The 19,577-nt window shown below is 42.2% G+C and overlaps 1 protein-coding gene across 1 annotated transcript in view; it reads right to left on the bottom strand.

Moving 5' to 3' along the window:
• Nucleotides 1-18,970, bottom strand: part of ADAM17 (ADAM metallopeptidase domain 17) — a 36,067-nt gene extending 17,097 nt beyond the window's left edge. The window contains exons 1-6 of the mRNA XM_056488521.1: nucleotides 18,737-18,970; nucleotides 6,474-6,606; nucleotides 4,858-4,991; nucleotides 3,870-3,958; nucleotides 1,703-1,871; nucleotides 1,041-1,171 (exon numbers count right to left, since the gene is read on the bottom strand). Coding sequence (XP_056344496.1) covers nucleotides 1,041-1,171; nucleotides 1,703-1,871; nucleotides 3,870-3,958; nucleotides 4,858-4,991; nucleotides 6,474-6,606; nucleotides 18,737-18,824 — 744 coding nt within the window. The 5' untranslated portion in view covers nucleotides 18,825-18,970. The remainder of the gene's footprint in view (nucleotides 1-1,040; nucleotides 1,172-1,702; nucleotides 1,872-3,869; nucleotides 3,959-4,857; nucleotides 4,992-6,473; nucleotides 6,607-18,736) is intronic.
• Nucleotides 18,971-19,577: the final 607 nt, after the last annotated feature.

Genomic DNA, 19,577 nt, shown 5'->3' with positions numbered 1-19,577 from the left:
ACAGTACCCATCCACCTAGGAAACACAAAAGGGCTCAGCCTCAGCACACTCAGATATTGAGATAAAAGCACCTCTGCAAACACACCAAATGAGGCCCCTGCACCTGGAGAATTTCTGGGGACAGAAAGGTCAAAAAGCCAGCAAAAGTGGAACAGAGTGATTAGCATTTCAAAGAGTAAAGCTCAGAAACAGACTTTTGACAAACAACAGGCTTCCAAACCTGTTGTCATTTGTTTTGTCTCCAGTCCCCAAACCCCCATTCTCTCCTGCTGAAAGGCTGTGGGTAGGCCTTGTTCTAGCTCACAAAAATCTGCCAGATAGGCAACCCCAGTGTTTCAGCTGGGTCACTCAGTAACTGGTGCACATGAGGGAGCCCTGCTTCCCTGAGGATGGCTGAACACCTGCCTGCTGATGGGAAGCAGTGAATTAATTCCCTTGTTTTGCTTTGCTGCTGTGAACAGCTTTTGCTATTAAACTGTTTCTATCTATCTCACCTTTACCCTTCTGATTCTCTCCCCATTCCATCTGGAAGGAGAGAGTAAGTGGCTGCCTGAGGCTGAGCTGCCTGCTGGGGTTAATCCACAACACCAATGTACAACCAAACAAGTTGTTTACTGGGCTTGCTTCTAATTTATTGCTCTGGACAGAGAATCTTGAAAGAATTTGGAAAAGAAGATCTCTGTGAATTGCTTTAACCTCTCATTAAACATGCTAGAACTTTAAAGATGCTCAGATCATTTGCAGTAGATTTCAAAATCCAGGAGACTAGAGCTATGACTGAGAAAAGAGAAGTTCCTGGGCAGAAAACGGCATAGCCAACAGAAGTATATGAAAAGAAGGAATTTGCTTCCAAGTAAAATTTGAAGACTACTGAACTACATTAGCTTCACTGTAGAATATTTTTAAAGCGTGACTTAGCACTTCCCCAGGTAAAAGCTGTGTGTACAAAAGTAGTATAAGCTGTATGTTGTTTTAACTACTGCATCAGTGTGTTTACCTGCATCTATTCCAGCACATTTTAACAGGGCACATTTACTTACCAGATAGTTTATAGTGGTGCTCTCTTCCCCACGGCCCATGTACTTGAAGAAACGATGGTCTGCCACTACCAACATCTTGCACGTGTTTTTGGAGTTCTCTGGAACAGCTCTTTTCTTCCTATGGGTGCTTTCTAAAGTAAATATTTCAAATAAACACTCAATACTACTACCACAGCTGAGTCCCTATTTAAGACCTGAATGTGAGTGTGGGTGGGCTCCTGGAAGGAGAAGAGAATGGGGATGTTTAGTTTTAGTTTGGGGCTTTTTTTTTTTTTAATAGCTATTCTTAAATTTTGTGTTCCTAGCAGTCCTCAAACTTACTGTAAGGAAAAGAATACATAGCAGTGAGATTGAGTTATTCATCAGATTTACCTATAGAGATTTTATGGTCATCACTACAGCCTTAACACTTCTCCAGTTCCTAGTCATGACCCCAATTTTTGCTGGCACAGCAAAGGATAGAGGAAAGAAAACCCCATCATAGCTCAAGATGGATTCCTTGAGTGACCATAGAGGGCAAAGTGGTCCTGCTGCACAGTGCACAGAAGCACAAAGTTGTTTCAAGAGGCAGGAGGGGGCTGCTTCCCCCCTACATCCCCACAGTGAATTGAAAGAGCTGAATTGTTTCAAAGATGTTACTCTCTCAAGGTATGGACACTCACCTTCATTTTGTTTCCTGTCTTCCAGTCCTTTTGGCAACAGTTCATCTTCATTCAGCTTCAAATAACCACATACTTTGGGGGACTGCAACCTTGAGAAATCCTTGATATCTTCAGATCTGTAGACCAGCAGTCTTTCGTCTTCCACATCATCTACAAATCTCCACAGTGGCTGACAACACAAGGAGAAGTTAGGAACACAGTGAACCTTGCAAAGTCTTGTAAAGTAAAAAACTTTATGTATGTACCATTGTATCTCCACAGGCTTCTGTCTACACACATAAATGCACAAATGCACTTCACCCACAGCAACAAGTCTACTGATAAAATGACATCTCCAAGAAAGCCAACAGAAGCACACTCTCTTATGCTACATGGGAATCCAAAAGTCTGAGAGCATCTTAACAAAGTAGTGGCAGCTACCTGATAAGGCCATAGTAGAGAACTTTTCTTCTCAGAATCTGAGCAAGCTGAAGAGGCTTGTCAAGTTCCTCTGCTCCCCTCTGTAACAGCATGGAGCCAGGAGGATATCTTTAACTGGTAACAAATGCACTGACCAGAAGCACAGGAAGAGGCAGGTAACAGAGAACCTTTAAGCCAACAGCAGAATGTGGGCTCTTTGATGTTCAATAGCTACCCAAGTACTCATAAACATGAAAATTTCTCCAAAACCAAAGAAGACTATGAAATCTCAAGGAAAGACACCAATTCCCACAGGAGATGCATACAAACCATCTTTTTACTTTACTGACAAGTCCTATCGTTATCTGAATGTTAAACTAAAGCAACACCACCAAATATGATATGGACCAGGTCAGTTCTCTGGCCAAAGCCAAGCAGCACAGACTGCCTGCATCTACAACAGAGTGCACCTGGCTCTGGGTCTCCTCTGGCCCTTAGGCAGGGCTCTTGCACCTTCAGCCAGCCATTATTAACCACACTGCGCTTTCACTTCACAGCAAAAAAGTCCCCAAACGTGAAGGCTGTGCCACATCAGCAGCACAAAACTGAGAGTTTCACACACTAAAGCAAGGTGTGAGGGCAACAGTGGTTTACACAAGGGCCCACAGCCTTTCCAAAGCATACACAACTACCTTTAAAACAAAAGCAGGAAATGGCAGAGCAGCTTTGTCCATGCTGCCTTTGGGGAACAGACTCAGGCATGCTCCCTCTGCCACTGCACATAGGAATCATCTCATCCAGGGCTGTTAGTGGCCAAAGCTGGCCTGGGGGCACCACCAGCGTGGCAGCATGGGCAAGCCAGAGGCTGCACACCATTGCCTGCCCTCAGACATAGCCACACAGGAACAGGGTCTGGCTGCACAGAGAGACAAGGCACACCCACAACTGCTCTGGACCACAAACACAAAAATGCTTTACATCACACGCAAATAGCTACTGTACGTTCTCAGTGTAAAACACAGTACAGTGATTTGGGCATTCTGATCACATTGTTATACTTTCACATGACTAGATTTCTCAGGTTTACCCATAATTCTGCATATCTTTGGGTTTGGAGACAATTACAATATCCGTATAACACTCAGCCATAATTACTGTTATTCAGCCATTCTAATACTGCTTGTGTCTGGGAATATACTGCACTGAACATCTCATTATGACAGTCTCTAATTATATATTCGTTGAATATGTTTTTTTTAACAGAGTTCAAAATAACACAAGCAATAAAAATGGTGAAAAACAAGGGAGTAGGGAAAAATAATCAGATTTTCAGATAAAATAACCAGATTTTCAGGTAATATAACCAGATTTTCAATGAAGCCCTAAGAATGGGAAAACTTCCAAGGTGTAACAAAGCCAATTTTTCAAAAGCTTCACACTGACTCTGTTTAGACTGCCACAGTTTGTTAATGATCACCACCAATTTCTAACGTTACCCATTTCTGTTTCTGAAACCCCTTCCTATTTAAAACATACCTTCTTCCTTGATGTATCTAAAACATGCAACTGTCAGAGAATGTCACTCACTAATAAAAGTCAACACTTGCAAGCCAAATTGGTTTCTTATTTCTCTCCCTCCTCACCCCAAAACAAACACTATCACCAAATCCAGTTTGAGTACAGAAGTGCCAACACAACTAACAATGAAAAGGAACACCCAGAGGAAAAGAAGTGATTGTCTGGATACATTTTCCACAGCAAAGCATACCTCGATATTGTATTCTTCTCCATCGGTATTGATTCGCACTGTAAAATCTTCATCCCCAATATGTGCCACAACCTTGGAATTATGCTCTCCTTTAACATAAGCATGGAACAATTAAGTTAATTCAGCTGTCTGCATGTGCTCCTGCACAGACACTGTTTGTTGGGGGTTTCTAAACCTCATGACAAATTACCTTCCTCAATCTTTGTACTGTTCAATTTAAAGAAAAAAAAAAGAAATTAAACAGCACCTCCCCCAGGTCTTAACTTCCCAAAAGTCACCGCCAACGAGACTCAGATTTAATAGAAAATTTTGCAGAAAGTGTTGAGATGGCTCTGGGGATTAGTAATGGGGGACACAGTATTCCTGCCAACAAAAGTAGGGTGCATCTAACTACTATCAGACAGCAGTTTCAGGGCATCAGCCTGCATTCCAGTGGAAAAGTCTCACCACATCACAAAGGCAACAAAGAAATCAAAACAACTTAGTAAAAGCATTAGCACTGCATGAAAGTGGAGCATGGCATCTTTCTTACCAGAAGAGTAATCTACAAAGAACTATCTTTAAGTCTTTAAATTGAACAGTCTGTGCATCACTGAATCACCTCTACCTCAGCTCTGTGTTCTGTGGCAAGGAACATTCAAGTCCTACATTCCAGCTGGAATTAAAGCTACCATCAGCATTTTAAAAAATAATAATTTGCAAGCCACTGCTTAAGTAAATTATACCTTTGTGTTCTGCCAAACTAAACACAAGAGCCCTATCTTAGGAGCTTGATGCAATAAACCCTACCACCCACCAAACCTAAAAAAATTCCCCAAACACACCACAAAAACAAAACCAGAAAACCCAAGGGGATAAGAATTACAGTTATTTCTTCATCCTACCCAAATCTCATGCAAATGAGGGAAATACACCATTTACTTTGCCCAAGAGACTTGAGCAAAGCTGTGGTTTCTCAGCAGTGACCCATAGTCTACTTCATACTAACCAACGACATGTCCAGTGAAAAAGTCTTGCCATTGAACATGATACTCCTTTTCCTTGCCTTCACCATCCACAATTAATGCTTGAAATTTTTCTGAAAAGTGTTCAGCAGTTGCAGTTAAGTACAATTTAAAGTGCCTGTAAAAGAATTTACTTACATTTACTTTTAAGCAAAGTATATACATGTAACAGATACATTCAATCTCCATTTCACTGAGGATCCAAAAGAAGTTAAAAAGCATTAATTCTGATAAGCAGGTTACAAAAACATATACTATGTAATTGATAACTGTAAATATTTTAGAGTCATAGATGTTTAATTAAGAAAAGGTTAAAAAAATAATCCCCAAAATCCAAAACCGTCGGTTTGCTCATGATGTACTTTCTACATTTGCAGTTAAGCAAAACCAGTTACTGCAAACTACTAAAAAAAACCAACAAAACAATCAGAGCAAGAAATTTCTTCATCTACTTGAAATTAAATAATCTTGAAGTTCTTACTTTCTGACATAGTACAGGCTGAAGACCATAAACCAGAAATCTGAACTCCTGACACTTTTAACAATATATTGTCACAAAAACTAAACACTATCCCAAGAAGTAAGCTGATAGCTTTTTCTGGAAGAAGCCTCATGGGCTCTTAAGTTTATGTGGGCTTTGGGTCAAAGATTTTTGGCATGCTCCTCTGCAATTATTCTGTAATCATCATTGGTAACCTCACCCTAAAGCCAGGATGCATGAGGCAGTGCAAAACAGGGACAGTCAGACATCTGATCCCATTAATCTTTCATAATTGCCCCTCCAAACTAAAAAAAAAATTGCCTTTCAAACATTCAGAGATTCAAAAAGTATGCATAACTTGCATGACAGTTGAAGATGACACAGGGGAAGGCACATGAATATACAGAGGACAAAAGATGTCAGACAAACAAAAATCAATCTACAATTGTCAATACAAAGTGTTATTCTCACCCTGCTCCCCATTTCAGATTCACAATTTCAGCACTGAAATACCTGCAAGGCACTTTTCTGACTCAGAATAAAATCCCTGTAATCTTCATGCCTGCTCCCTCCTACCTCTAGACCCCCTTTCAGCAGAGCTTTATTTGCCCTCTTATAACAAAAACCAAAAAACAAAACTAAACCAAACAAACAAAAGATAAAAGTAAGTATTTTATTTAATGGACATTTATACACAGTAGGAAAAGGATTAAACTTCCATGAAAATAAATACAGTAAATTTCTTGGGCAACACGCCACACACACTTCCCAAATTGAAGGCTGAGATTTTCAAGAACCAGAGGACAGTCAAGAAGTACTGACAACACTGCTAGATGAGGTATAAGTGAGATTCAACCCAATCAGTGGGAGTAATTTGCATGAAACTAAACCTAAGAATAAAGCAAAGGAAATCCTAAATTACTGCCACTTCAGACTTCAGAGAAACAAAATAGAACTTTCCCCTTTCCTCTGAGGCTCTCTGAAGTCATATAACCATGCAGATCGCTAACTGGCAAGTCATGACAGAAAACATGGCAATTTATGAGTTTGAAACTGTACAGTACTCATCAGAAACCGAAGGAAAATATTATGCTATTTCATTGCTGATGGTTTAATTACCTTTGCAGGGCTGAAAAACTTAAGAGCCTCTCTACGTGTGTCTCAGGCTGGAGGGCCCTCTTCTTTAGTGAGTGTTGCTGGATGCTAGACAGAGAGAGGATGTCGTAGTCTGAAAGCATGGACTCAACTGTGTCTGAAATACCAACAAGGAAAGTTTTAGTTTCAAAATACTTTGTTTCCAAATGCACACATAAAAAACGAGCAAACCAGAGACTACCATTTCAACAGCAAGACCACAGTTTGCTCTAATTGTACATTTCAGTAATGGTCTATTTTGTGTAGGCAAGTAGAAATCATAAAGACACAATCTGTGAGAGACAGAATTTGCCTCGCTTTTTCTACAATTTCTGAGCAACCAATTCATTATTTTTACTGCCACAGCAATGCAGAACTAATACTCTCCCTGGCTGCACCCCAGAAACTAAACGGGGAGAACGTTCCCATTTCTCTGGGGTGAATTACTCTCCTCACTGCTGGTCCCCATATGAGTCCAAAGAAGAAAAGAGTTTAACCTAGGAGACTTAAACCAAGTTAACTGCAGACTGGGCTGTATTGGGCCTTTCTGCCCAACAGTAGTCAGAGAACAGGTATCTGCATAGCACCATCAATCAGAACTCATTAACAAGGCAACTCACATAAGATACCCTGGTTTTCCTATACCTTACCATCATGCAAAACTCCTTTTCCTACTCAGGACAGAACTCATTCAGAGAAAGGAGACCAAGAGCCTGAATTCCTATGGGAGCAGTACACAAATTACAAATCCAGGTCAATGTTCTGCAGATGTTTCCACCATTAACAAGTGCTCGGCAGCTGCAGCGTTTGGCTCTTTCTGATAAAGCCTCCTGCTACTTTGTAAGACATTTCTTCATCAAATGACCCATCCACATTCTTCCTTCTCTGGTGCACCCACCACTCAGCAAGACACCCAACAACCACCATGGCTTCCACTAGCACTGATAGATTCAGTTGCTACTTGCACCCTTAATTCCCACATTGTCATTTTCCTTCTCAGCCAGACGTGTTCACTCTTCACTGCACTAAATGAGGATTCAGACGTGTTTTACAAGACAGAAGTGCTCACACAGACATTCTCTATTAAAAAAAAAAAAAAAAAAAAAAAAAAAAGTTTCTTTCTTCTCCATTTCCAGCTATTTTTCTAAACCAGACCTGGTAACAAACCAAAGAGGTTTTCCATTAAGGCAGATGGCATTCCTTCAGAGCCCCTGGTCACTACCTTACCCCACTCAGCAAAGCCACTTAAGACTTTTAAGTAAGCAGCACCACTAACAAGCTGTTTTACTGGCTATTGTGCAGTGAACCAAGAATGCCAACTTGAAAGAGCTCACAGCTCTTGAAATAATATGGGATTTTTAAACCTGACACTCAGTACTATAATTTATCCCCAAATCCATGCCTCTGAAGCCCAGGAAAGCTTTAAGAATGCATGCACTGATCAGGGCAAGGGAAGCACCTTGCTTTTCCTTTTGTGAGGGGGTGGGTGGGGAGAATTACCCAGCAGTGTACAGCCACACATGTGCTTGTGTACACTGAAGTGAGGGAGGCACAGAAGGAAGACCCTCACCACCCTCCTGGCCATCAACCAGATTCACTCACAGAGTGAGGCACGGGTGACACAGCTGCTTTCTTGGGCAGCACCACCGAGCCAGGAGCAGCAGTTCCCAGGCTTCTCCCTCCCCAGCTGCTCCTCCCCGGCCCTTGAGCAACACAGGAAAAGCAACGCAGTTGCAATTTCCTGATTTCTGTTTACAACTCACAGGTCGAGAGCACCTGCAATTGATTACCATGTGTTTCGGGTTACATGCAAAGACAGTTTCTACCGCTGTACTTTCCACTGTGGGGATTTTCCCCATACATGCCCCACTGCTGCATGTCAGGCAGGGCCTTCATCTTTAGGTTGCTGCAGAGCTGGTTCACTAGATCCACACAGTGAGTAAAATGCCTAACTTCCCCTTCCAAACTGATTTTTTTCTTTTTCTTAAAAAGTCTGCTCTAATTAATTGCTTTTTGTCTGGCATCTGCTCTCATCCAGAACCACCTAGGAAGAGGGTAGGAATGGGTGAGGAAATTCTGGGGAAAAAACACCTCATTAAACTGCCTAGTTCTGAAATCTTTTAATTAAACTCAAGATTCTCTCACCACATTCAGCTAGAGCTGACCCCTCAATTAAAGTGAATGTTGATTTACGGGATATCCAACGTTGGTTTATGATACAGACCAAGCGTGTGGTACGTGGGGCATGAAACAAGAGGTGTGGTACCACTGCCCTGCCGTTTGGGGCCTTGCCAAACACAAGGTCTGCCCAAGAGGCACAACCCCAGCTACAAAACATTACTGTCCTTTTCCACCTCTGCCTGTGAAGTACAGACCAGAACCAAGAGCAAGCCATGCCAGAGAACAAGATGCAGTTGCCACTACAGCCAGACAAAATGACTCAGTTTCATGGCAAGAGAACTGAGAACCCTGCTAAAAAAAAAACAGGCATTTTTATTTGGTAGGCAAGTCCTACTCCACCTTAACATACACAAACACCCTTCTGGAAATGTCTCACAGAGATACAGGAAGGGTAGTAAGAACAAGACCTAAGAAGTTCATGAAGATGAGTAAGATGATTCTCTTGAAGTAACAAATGAAACACACGGCACTCCCAGTTCCTGTAACCCTGAAACAAGAGTGCACTTGTTCATATTTCCCCTTACCCCTTCTAAATTTGTTTGCTTTTAATTTTACTTACAACATGAGTAGAGGCTTAAGACATGCTGCTCCCAGACATAATCTGTTAACTAATTATGGTACCAGACAGAGGTGAAAGAAATATGTTGGCAATACACTCAAACCAAAATTTTTCTGTAAAACGTTCATATTGCGAAAATGAATCTATGTCCATGGCTTATTGAAAAGATGAAGTGTCATTATTTTAAAGAAAACACAGAACTGTACAGAGTCCAACTGTACAGCAGTTTGTATAGTGATAGGATCCATAGAAAGCATATACTTGACTTTTTATTCAAGTTTAAAAATCTTTCTGGTATTCCTTCCCCATTATCTTCACTATGGTCCAAGAGCCATTTCCCATGGGCTTCATCAGACCTGAGCTTAGTTTTCCCAAACCACATTTTTGCAGTTCATTCCCTTCCACGCCCTCCTAGATTTCTACATTCCCGACTTTTTAGGGAACACCTTAATTGCATCCTGATATAGCAAGTATTTATTTATTGCCACCAGCATTCACCTCACGGTACCCTCTTTCCCGGAGGGAAACCTTCCAAGAACATGCAGATCAAGGGTTTGTGAGATACAGAGAAGGAACATCAGTGACAAGGACAGTATCCCAAAGCTCTCAAGAAGAAATCCACAGCAGTCTTCCTCCTCTGCCCCCAGCTTTCAACTCACCAACTCTTCGCTCTTTTTTTTTCTGGGCTAAAAGCCTCCTGGCACTAGACTTCCAGACTTAACACAGGAAAGTCTCTTTTAATAAACTCTGCTCCAGCACCAAAGAGCTCAAGAATGCACAGGGGAACAGCTTAACTCCCTGAGTTGAAGGCCACTGCATGTATTTTAAAAGAAGTTTCTCTTTCAGTGCTCAGCTAGCAACTGAAATACCAATGTCACCCTTCTCCAACCAGCTTGGCTTTCATAAGTGCAACAGTAAATTCCCATGATCTCATGCCCCATCTATGGTCCGGAACCCAACATGTAAATGTGGCATGTCACCCATTTCATAAGCATTCTTTTGCACTGCATTGTTTATGGAAAGGTTAAGCTTATCTAGAAGCATGAAATTTTAACCCAAAAGATATAATTAATATTTTTTAAAACGCTCTTCAAAATTATTCCATGATAGAAAACGTTCCTACGTAAGATCAAGACCCAAATTTTTTCAAAAATATATTACTTTTGGGATTTAAAAAAGACCACTAGATTATCAGTGGGGTTTGCAGGAATTATTGCAGTTATTTCTCCAATCATCCCAAGGGAATAAAAGCAGAAATAACGATTCTGTCAAAGGTACTGGAATGGGATGACAAGCCTGCAGGGAGCAGGTCTAGAACAAGCACTGCAAACACAATCAGGAAGGATTTTGCAGTGGACTGTTAAATCAGTGTCATCTCCAAAACTGAAAAAGGGGCTCCAGGCTGTATTTCATGCAGTACTTATCAACAACATTTGGGCTCTGATCTCAAGATGATTTCCAATGATTATCAAACACCTATCAAAAGCTTATGAGCAGCTGACTAGTAACAATTTTTCTGATTCAGCAGAGGAGTGACTAAATAGTTGAAGGGCTACATATTCTTTATTGTTACTATTTAGTTTTGTATGCTCTTCTTGTACATTAAAATATTTTAACTGAAGTAACCAAATATAGTAATTTGAAATATAATTCAGAGTCTCAGAATTTAGACCAGGAAACACAGACTGGAGTCTTTCCAGCTTGAACCACAAGAGCTAAAGCAGGTCTCTATCACCCTACATAAAAAAGCTGCCCCTGTGTTTGCAGTAACAGCTGCTCACTGGCTGCAATACAGCAGGATCATCTGGCTGCAGCACCATTCAGGGGGTGCTAATGGAGAAGGCAAATATATCTGTATTTCAACTAGGCACACAAATGGTCTGTGCCAGGCAGGAGGTGATGCAGCCATGCCTAAATGTTTCTGGATAGCTTTTCTGAGCACTTCATGCTGCTTATAGGACACCTTAGATGAAGAGGACACTGAGAAGGTTCATCGTGGGAAAGCTGTTCTGTAACAACTCCTTGCATGTGCTGTTACATCTTTCTCCAGTACATCTGGTACAGAGACCTTGTCAGAGACACGATACAAGTGAATTGAAGCACTTATCCCACAAAAAACAGCCTATGCTTTTAACAGTTTAGATAAATCATGTTTACTTGTTTCCACTGAAAAGTGGTTGCTGTTTAGCTCATAGAGAACATATAAACAGAAGAACTTGTAAGAGAAACAAGTTCAAAGCAAGAACCAAATACATGTCAGCGTTCTAATAAACCATAACAAGATAAAAGTTTACACTCTGTTTGAACACATTTCTGGACAAACCTGTCAGTAAGAATGGCCAGCCACGTCAGCACTGCTGAATGTTTTAAAAGGCATGTTTTTGACTCGATCCCAGCTGTACCAAGCTAGTTAAACCACGTGAGAAAACAAGGTCCTGCACTCAGTCAGCAGCAGATGAAGCCTCAGGGTAGGGTTAATCAGCCCTCATGCTGGGAGGGCAGGGATGCTGCTGCTTATTGTCCACCAGCTACTCCACAGGGCACTTCTCCTGCAGGTACACTGGGCAACTACTCTTTCCTTATCACACATTCAGACATGCCAGTGATGGGTATCATGGAAAAGCTAACAGCTTACTAAATACCATTTAGCTCATCTCAGGAAAAACTTGTTAATGTAGCTGCACCTTTATACTACTCCAAAGTTTTTTTCCCACAGTAAAATAAACATCTGTTGCTAGGCAGTGAGAATATTTCCTTAAGGGTGCAAATTCTGCTTAGCAGAAGCTATATAGATAATTAAGCTGCTGTTTCTGGTGGTTTTGAATACAGCTGAACACCCACAATGGCTCCTACACATTACCTCACACACTTCCAACCTTGCAAATTATCTCCTTCAATAATCACATCTTAAATAAGGACCAGTGAGGAACAAAACTTAACCTGTTGGATCTACTTGATTTAATAAGTCTGTCTTATTAATGACAACAGACCACTTTTCAAAGGAAAAAAAAAAGCAATATCCTGCCAAATATTGACATAAAGAAGTCTACTGAATTAACAGCCTCATAATTAAAGTGAAACAAGGGCAATACAGCATCCCATCTTACACCAGAATACCTTCACATGACTTGATTCTCAAAAAACCCCAACACAGCCCACCCCCAAATCACATGCTTCCATACGTCCTGCAGAGAGGAACTGCCCAGTCACAAGATGCAGGGTTATCTGAAAACAGGCCACTTGTCTGGCTACCAAAACACTACAAGCCTCACTACTGTACAAAGATACCACCTCACAAAATCCTGCTGTGTCACAAAATAAGTTGGAGTGGAGCTGATTCTAGGTAGACACTAATTAGACACTAATTACCGTCTAGACCACACTTGTGAGACCAACCCCTTCACTTCTGACTGCATTTCTTCTTGTGGATACAACTTTGGACTCATTCACACACAAAATTTGAAGCACATCACAGGTCCTGAGGGGCAGAATTTTACTATCTCAGTGACAACCTGGAAAAGTGAGAATGGAAACAATCATGTTCTTGTTCAACACCACATCTACTGGGTGGCAGCTGTAGATGCCTTCCTTCACAACAGAGCCCCCTTGCCTTCCCACTTCCCAGTCCATGCACCTACACAGATTAAAAATGCAAATATCTAGGAGGGAAAAGAGTACAAATAATGCACATTAGGGCAGCACAGGAAGATAGGAATGGGTATTGTGAAGAGATGCAAGCCACAAGTGACAAAGATAGGCAGTACTACCACATGTATCTGCAAGAATGAAAGACATCAGGAAGACCATTAGAACCATTGAAAGGGTTGCAGGACATCCCCAAAAAAGGAAAGTTCATGTGCTGCACATGAAGATCACAAAAGAGGAGAGCAGAATAAACTGCTCATTGTTAAAAAAACATGGCTCTTGGTTTCACTGCAAAGCATGTCCCATCATCAGTCTGGCAAACAGGAAAACTCAGACTCCTACAGTTTACGGAAAAACTGGGGTAGCAGATCAACCTGTTTATAAAGGAAATTAAATATAAACTTCTATCTCAAAGACAAATCACTGCCAACTACTAAACACACAATTAAATCTGAATGCAAAGTCAGAGCACCAGAGTGTTAGAGTATGGCTGTGCTTCCTCACTCAGCCCTTCCAGACACAGAGCAGAAATCCATGCTGGGGCTCCTGTAAATGCACACAAAAATTCCAGAGTGGCAGAAGCATGAAACTGAGATGAGTCACTGCTGCTATCAGCAATTTACAGCAGCAGTGAAGCTGTCAGTTTTTACTGGGGAGAAAATTAAACCACTCCAAATCTTAAATGCAAACAGGAATTTTACTTTTTGTCTGCTTAAAGGTCAGAACAAACTGGCATTTTTGAAAACCAAGTTCATGGAGCACTGGATTATGCTCCCATTACAAAAATCTTGAAATAGTTAAAGGTAATTCTTATTAATTAGAATTTAATGTAGCATTGACTTTCTTCTTTTTGTGGACCTTGAGTACTTTTTACAGAAATTACATTTCAATCACCTCTTTCAGCTGGAAATGGAAACATTGACCTATTCATACGAGCAAATGAAAACAAACCTGAGAAAAGTACTTGAAAACCTTGATATTAAGTAACTTCATGGAAAAGACTGCTAATCCACAACACAAAAATAATACTGGAAATTTGCATTCAATAGGGCCATGTCTACACCAAGCATTTGATGTTTACACGGAGACAAAGACACTGCATCAACAAATTCCTGCAATGATTTTGAAATAAACCCTCCACATTCTGGGCAGGGACCACATGCTGTGGGATTGTGTGTCCTTGAATTCTCCACCATGTGATGCATGGGGAGAAACACACTCAACCTTCAGCTTTTGGGGACAAACTGCAAAACCAGCTCCATCTAGAACAGTAATCTTGCTTCAAAGGATGTCTAAATGGGTAAGAAACAAAAAAGGCAGATCATGGTAAGGAAATGAATCATTTGACCTTCACTTAGATCTTGCCTTAGTCTCCAACAGAAGCTTCAGTCCAGCAGGATAAAATTTAATCTTGTATTAAGATTTTTGTCACGAATTACCTCACTGCACATTCTTGAAACTGAGCTAAACTTCCAATCCCTAAACTCTTTGGCAGCAAGTTACGTTCCTGACCTTTTGGACTTCCTGTATTTTGTCACACCAAGTGTGAAGAATTCAAAACTGACTGCAAATCAATTTATGCTGCTCACTGTATCATTTAGCTCCCCTGGTTTATTCATCAACACCACTACCATTTGGTTTTTTGAGTTGCTGTACTCAACAACTTCTAAATCCAAGTCTTCTGATGTGCATTAGGTAGGTTTGTACCAAACCATTTCTAACAGGTCATTTCTCCAGCTCACACAGTTGTTCTGAGTTCTTCATGGTATTTCTCTGTGTGGAAAAAACTGGTGAAAACCAGGGTACCTGCCTCAAATTTTATTAGTGCAATTTGGCAAGTAGAAAAAGACCCCCAGTGAGTGATATAAAGAATATCTCCCCATCTTATTCAATGGGCAGAACATAAAACATATAAAGAACATATAAAGAACAACTATCTTATTTTACTTCCCTGCCAAGCTTGTGACAAAAAGTTCTCATTCAAAAGAGGTAACAGTAGAGTAAGACACGTTTTACAGACTCTGTTTGGGGTAATCCTGCATACATGCTGCTTAGTGGCAGCACACCACTCTATTGTAATTCAGATTCAGGCAGTTCTTTAGATATATTAAGTTATTTAGATATATTCACCCATTCAGCACCCAAGCTGGATATTTGCAGTTACTCTCTTCAACTACATTAAGCTTTGTTACCACTCAGATATGTCTGAACTCCAAGACAAACAGCATAAGTATTTTATAGCTATAAAAGGTTATCTTCAGAGATAAACTACAACAAAAAGAAAAATTTTGAAAGAGTTGCCATTAATTTTTCTGAGGCCAAACTACAGTATCACTGTATTGAGTAGTAGAGTCCCACTTCTCTAGAAACTGATCCTCAACGTCAACATTATTAAAAAGAGTACACCTAAAGACAAACTGAGGTGGATACTATCCTGCCTTCATCCCTCACCTGGAACAAAACCACTTCCACCCCCTAAAAACAATGGGGCAGGTGCTTGGACAGTCACACTGTGAGCTGCTCCACAATAATGGAGTTCACAGAGAGAAAATGCATCCCTCACTGAAAATAAACAAAAACCAAGCAAATGAAGACCCCAAACCACTAAAAAAAAATAAAAGAAAAAAAAAAAAAAAAAGAGGGGAAAAAACCAACCAACCAACCAACCAACAAAAGAGATTGGTTTCCAGACAGCTCACATTCCATGAATGTGCTCACAGGAATGGGGAAGGGATTGGAAAGCTGAGGTCAGGTTGTGGCAGTCCCATTTTAGAACAGTTTAGACTCCTGCAGCACCACACCCTAATATTACTTCAGCTGAAAAAAGCTGGAAAATGACCCATATCTTTTTATCACTTATTCTATTCTTTGTCCAATTTTTTTCACTGTATAATTTTTTTCCTCCTTGAAAAACTGAACTCAGAGTAATAAGCAAGAAGTTCTCAATAGAAATCACAAAATGTTCAGTCATGAAACTTCCTTAAGGATAGTGCTTATCATAAATCTGATTTCAGTTCCCAAAAATTAAGCTATGGATAAACAGAGCTTTCAAATTAATAACACTGAAATCATTAGAAGGCAAAGATGATATTTAGAAAACCAAGCTGTAAGATGAGGACAACAGAACTCCAACAAAATATGAACATAAAATCACAATAAAATAGGCAAAAGTATTTTTAAAAGTAGCTTGTAAAAGACACAAAGCTAATACTCTAAATATTTTTATTTTATGAGAAGAAAACACACAGCTAAATAACCAAAAGGGCTTGTAAAACAGGTAAGCTGCAAATACAGCCCCAAGAATGGATGCTAAAGGCCAGTACCAATAATTGACCTTAGTACTCACTGCAGAGGAGATTAAAAAGTTCCCGAAAAGGAACTTTTTGTCATGATAGGATATATGTAAAAGCATGTGTTTGAGACTCAGGAAAAGAGGCTTTACAAGCAAGAAAATGGCCAATAAATCCATAGGATATGAATGTATTAACCCAAGAGTTACAAAGCACTGCAATAATAGAACTGTTCAACTCCTAACTGTGGTATGGGACTAAAGTGCCACTGGTGTAATGCAGGGGGTCTGAAAAGACCACTCCAGGTCTAAGGGCCAAATCAACAAATACATTCAATGTCCCAACCTGGCAAACAGGTAACAATAACAACAACGTGTAAGTTACTAGACCTAACTAGACTAGAGGCTAAATAAGATACTAGGAAGGTAGTGCCTCCTATATATTAACATATATATATACATATATAGGAGTAGTGTGTGGATAAAAGTAATAGCTAATGTAGCACACACGGATTTTTCAAGCTCCCTCACAAAATACTTCTGTAAATTTAGTTTACTGGACAACAAAACAAAACACGTGATGAAATTCAAGGTGTGAATGTATGAAACAACACTTGAATAAAATAATTCCTCACTGTATTTACACAGCAAAATATGTCAGTATAAATTATTACCACTCAAAACAAAACAAAAAACCCAAAACAAATAAACAAAACACCAAAAGAAAACAAAAACAAATAAACAAACCCCAACCCCTGAAAAAGCCCCCCAAACCAAAAAAACACAAAGAAAAGAGAGCTTGGAGTGACTATTAAAGACCAATTTCTATTCAGAGAGGAGACAAAATCAAAAGCATTCATCATTATAAATTTATGCTACCTTTGTATGGTGTCCTGCAGCCTTGACCATACATCTCAAATAAACAAAAATCCAACACAAAATATACAGAAAAAAGTAACCAATAAAATCGGGATTCTTTCCTCATACTAAGAACTATTATATAGACTAACATTTTACTCACTTGAAAAGCAAAAGATAGTACAAATGAGACATATTGTATAGGTATGTAAGTCACTAAAGGTGTGAAGAAAATGAATAATTCTTCCAACAATTAGAAACAGAAGAAATTAGGTTTTCCTCCACGCAGTATTTCATAAAACTGAAGAGCTCATAGTCCAGGCACAGTGGTACATGGGCCAAGAAGATAAAAGCCATCAGATAAAGACTGCTGAAACTCATAGCAGACAGGTGCCTTAGAAGGCATGAAGATCTGACAGCCCAAGATGCAATTGCTGTTCAGGACCTCCCTGACCTGCCTGATACTGAAAGGACATGCTATGTTTATTTCTATTACACTTCCTGGAGCATCCACCACTGAGCCCCATCCTTCCCAGGCTCCTGCAGCCACCAACTGCTGAGGTGTGCACAGAACCACAGATCCACCCCAGGTGCAGGAGAGGAGGGCAGAGCTGCAGCCTGGACACCTGTCAGGAAATGTGCTGAGAGATCTGAGCCAAGAAAGGAGATCTGGAGCAGTCCCTGCTGGCCTCACTGACTGGAGACAGGACAACTACCTCTGTGTAAATGTAAAGCTGACTGATCACTGGAACAGTGCTCAGATAGTCTGCAGACAGTTCAGTTGTCGATCTGAATGTCACATGTGAATCCCCACCCCACATTCCAATGGGCTCAAGGAAAGCAACAGACCTTATCACAAAATCATTCATGTACCTTTGATTTTCAAAATAGGCGTTCTCATTTGGGGGCCAGACAAAGCTTTTACAGGAAACAAATTTTTTTTCTCTTTCAGTGATAAGGAACTATCATAGAGAGAAGAAAAATGGAGCAAAGACAAGGATCCAAGGGCTATGTTAGACATGGGACTTAAGGGCAAGGCACAGCCACTGGCTCTTGCAAGAGTCCATCTGCCATTTCTGCTTTTGCTTATCAAACTAAAGTCTACAACTTGTTCATTGCAAAGCAGCAGCTTAGACGCAAAACTGTTTACAGGAGTTAAATAAAGCAGCGGTTCTCCCCCGTGTCAAGCGTTTCTAGAGGTCACTTTCAGCTCCAGTGGCTTCGGGCTCTCTGGTGACTCTCCAAACAGAAGCCATTTATCTGACTTTGCCCAGGGAGGCTGTGCAGCCTCCCTCACTGGAGATATTCCAGAAGCGGCTGGATGCGATCCTGTGGAATGTGGTCCAGGCTGACCCTGCAGGAGCACGGAGACGGGACCAGATGACCCACTGCGGTCCCCTCCTGCCCGACCCATTCTGGGATTATCCCGCCTTAACACAACGCAAACTCCGTGAGAAAAACTCTTCAGCACACCTCGGGCACGAATACAATGGTGTCTCCCCTCGTCCCCGCAGAGAGCAGTAACCCCAAACACTGCCCATCAGCCATGCCTTCAGAAAAAGGGGTGCTCTGCCCACCCCACACATCGCCCACCGCGAACCCCCGGCAGAGGCGGGGGTGCCGTGCCTGCCCCCCGCACTGTCGCAGTGGTCTCTCCCTCCTGCTCCCCTCCCTCCCCTCCCTTCCGCGCTCGCCGTGGTCGCGCCCTGCCCTCACCGTAGCGCTGCGGGCGCCCCAGCGCCTCCAGCCCGCCCGGCCCCCACACCAGCACCAGGGCCGGCACCAGCCACAGCCGAAGCCTCATGTCCGGGCGCGGCCTCCTCCGGCACTGCGCGCCCGCTCGTTCGCATCCGCTCGGGGCAGCGCCGCGCTCCGCCCGCCGCGCCGGGCCCGCCGCCCTCCTGGGCCCGCACCCGGAAGCGCGGCCGCTGCGCGCGGGGCACTGTGGGGCGGGCGGGGCCGCCATCTTGGGCGGGGGGCGGTACGGAGGGGAAGTGCCCCCTCCCCTGTGAGGGCGGGGGCGGTGCGGTGCGGTGCGGTGGTGCCCGCTCCGCCGTGAGGGCAGGAGCGCTGCGGGGGAGAGTGTCCGCTCCCCTGTGAGGGCGGGGGCGGTGCGGTGCGGTGGTGCCCGCTCCCCTGTGAGGGCGGGGGGCGGTGCGGTGCGGAGGTGCCCGCTCCGCTGTGAGGGCGGGAGCGGTGCCTGCTGCCCTCATGGAGATTCCGGAAGGGGTAACATGGAAAAGACCGCAGTGGGGCTTCTTGTGCGGCCTCGCTGCTCCTGCAGGGTCATCCACATGGCACAGGATTGCATCCAGGCGGTTCTTGAATATACCCAGGGAGGGAGATAACAGCCTCTGGACAGTCTGTTCGAGTGCTTGGTTGCACGCACAATAAAGTTCTTCATCATGTTCAAGTGGAACTTCCTGAGTATCCGTTTCTGCCCGTTGTGTCTTGTCCTATTGCTTGGCATCACCGAGAGGAGTCTGGCTCCATTCTCTTGACCGCCTCCCTCCAGATACTGAAATACATTGATGAGGTCCTCTCAATCATCTCTTGT

Source organism: Oenanthe melanoleuca, chromosome 3, assembly GCF_029582105.1.
Source record: "Oenanthe melanoleuca isolate GR-GAL-2019-014 chromosome 3, OMel1.0, whole genome shotgun sequence".
Lineage (NCBI taxonomy): Eukaryota > Metazoa > Chordata > Aves > Passeriformes > Muscicapidae > Oenanthe > Oenanthe melanoleuca.
Note: the sequence above shows the minus strand (reverse complement) of the source record. Positions and strands in the feature narration are given on the sequence as shown.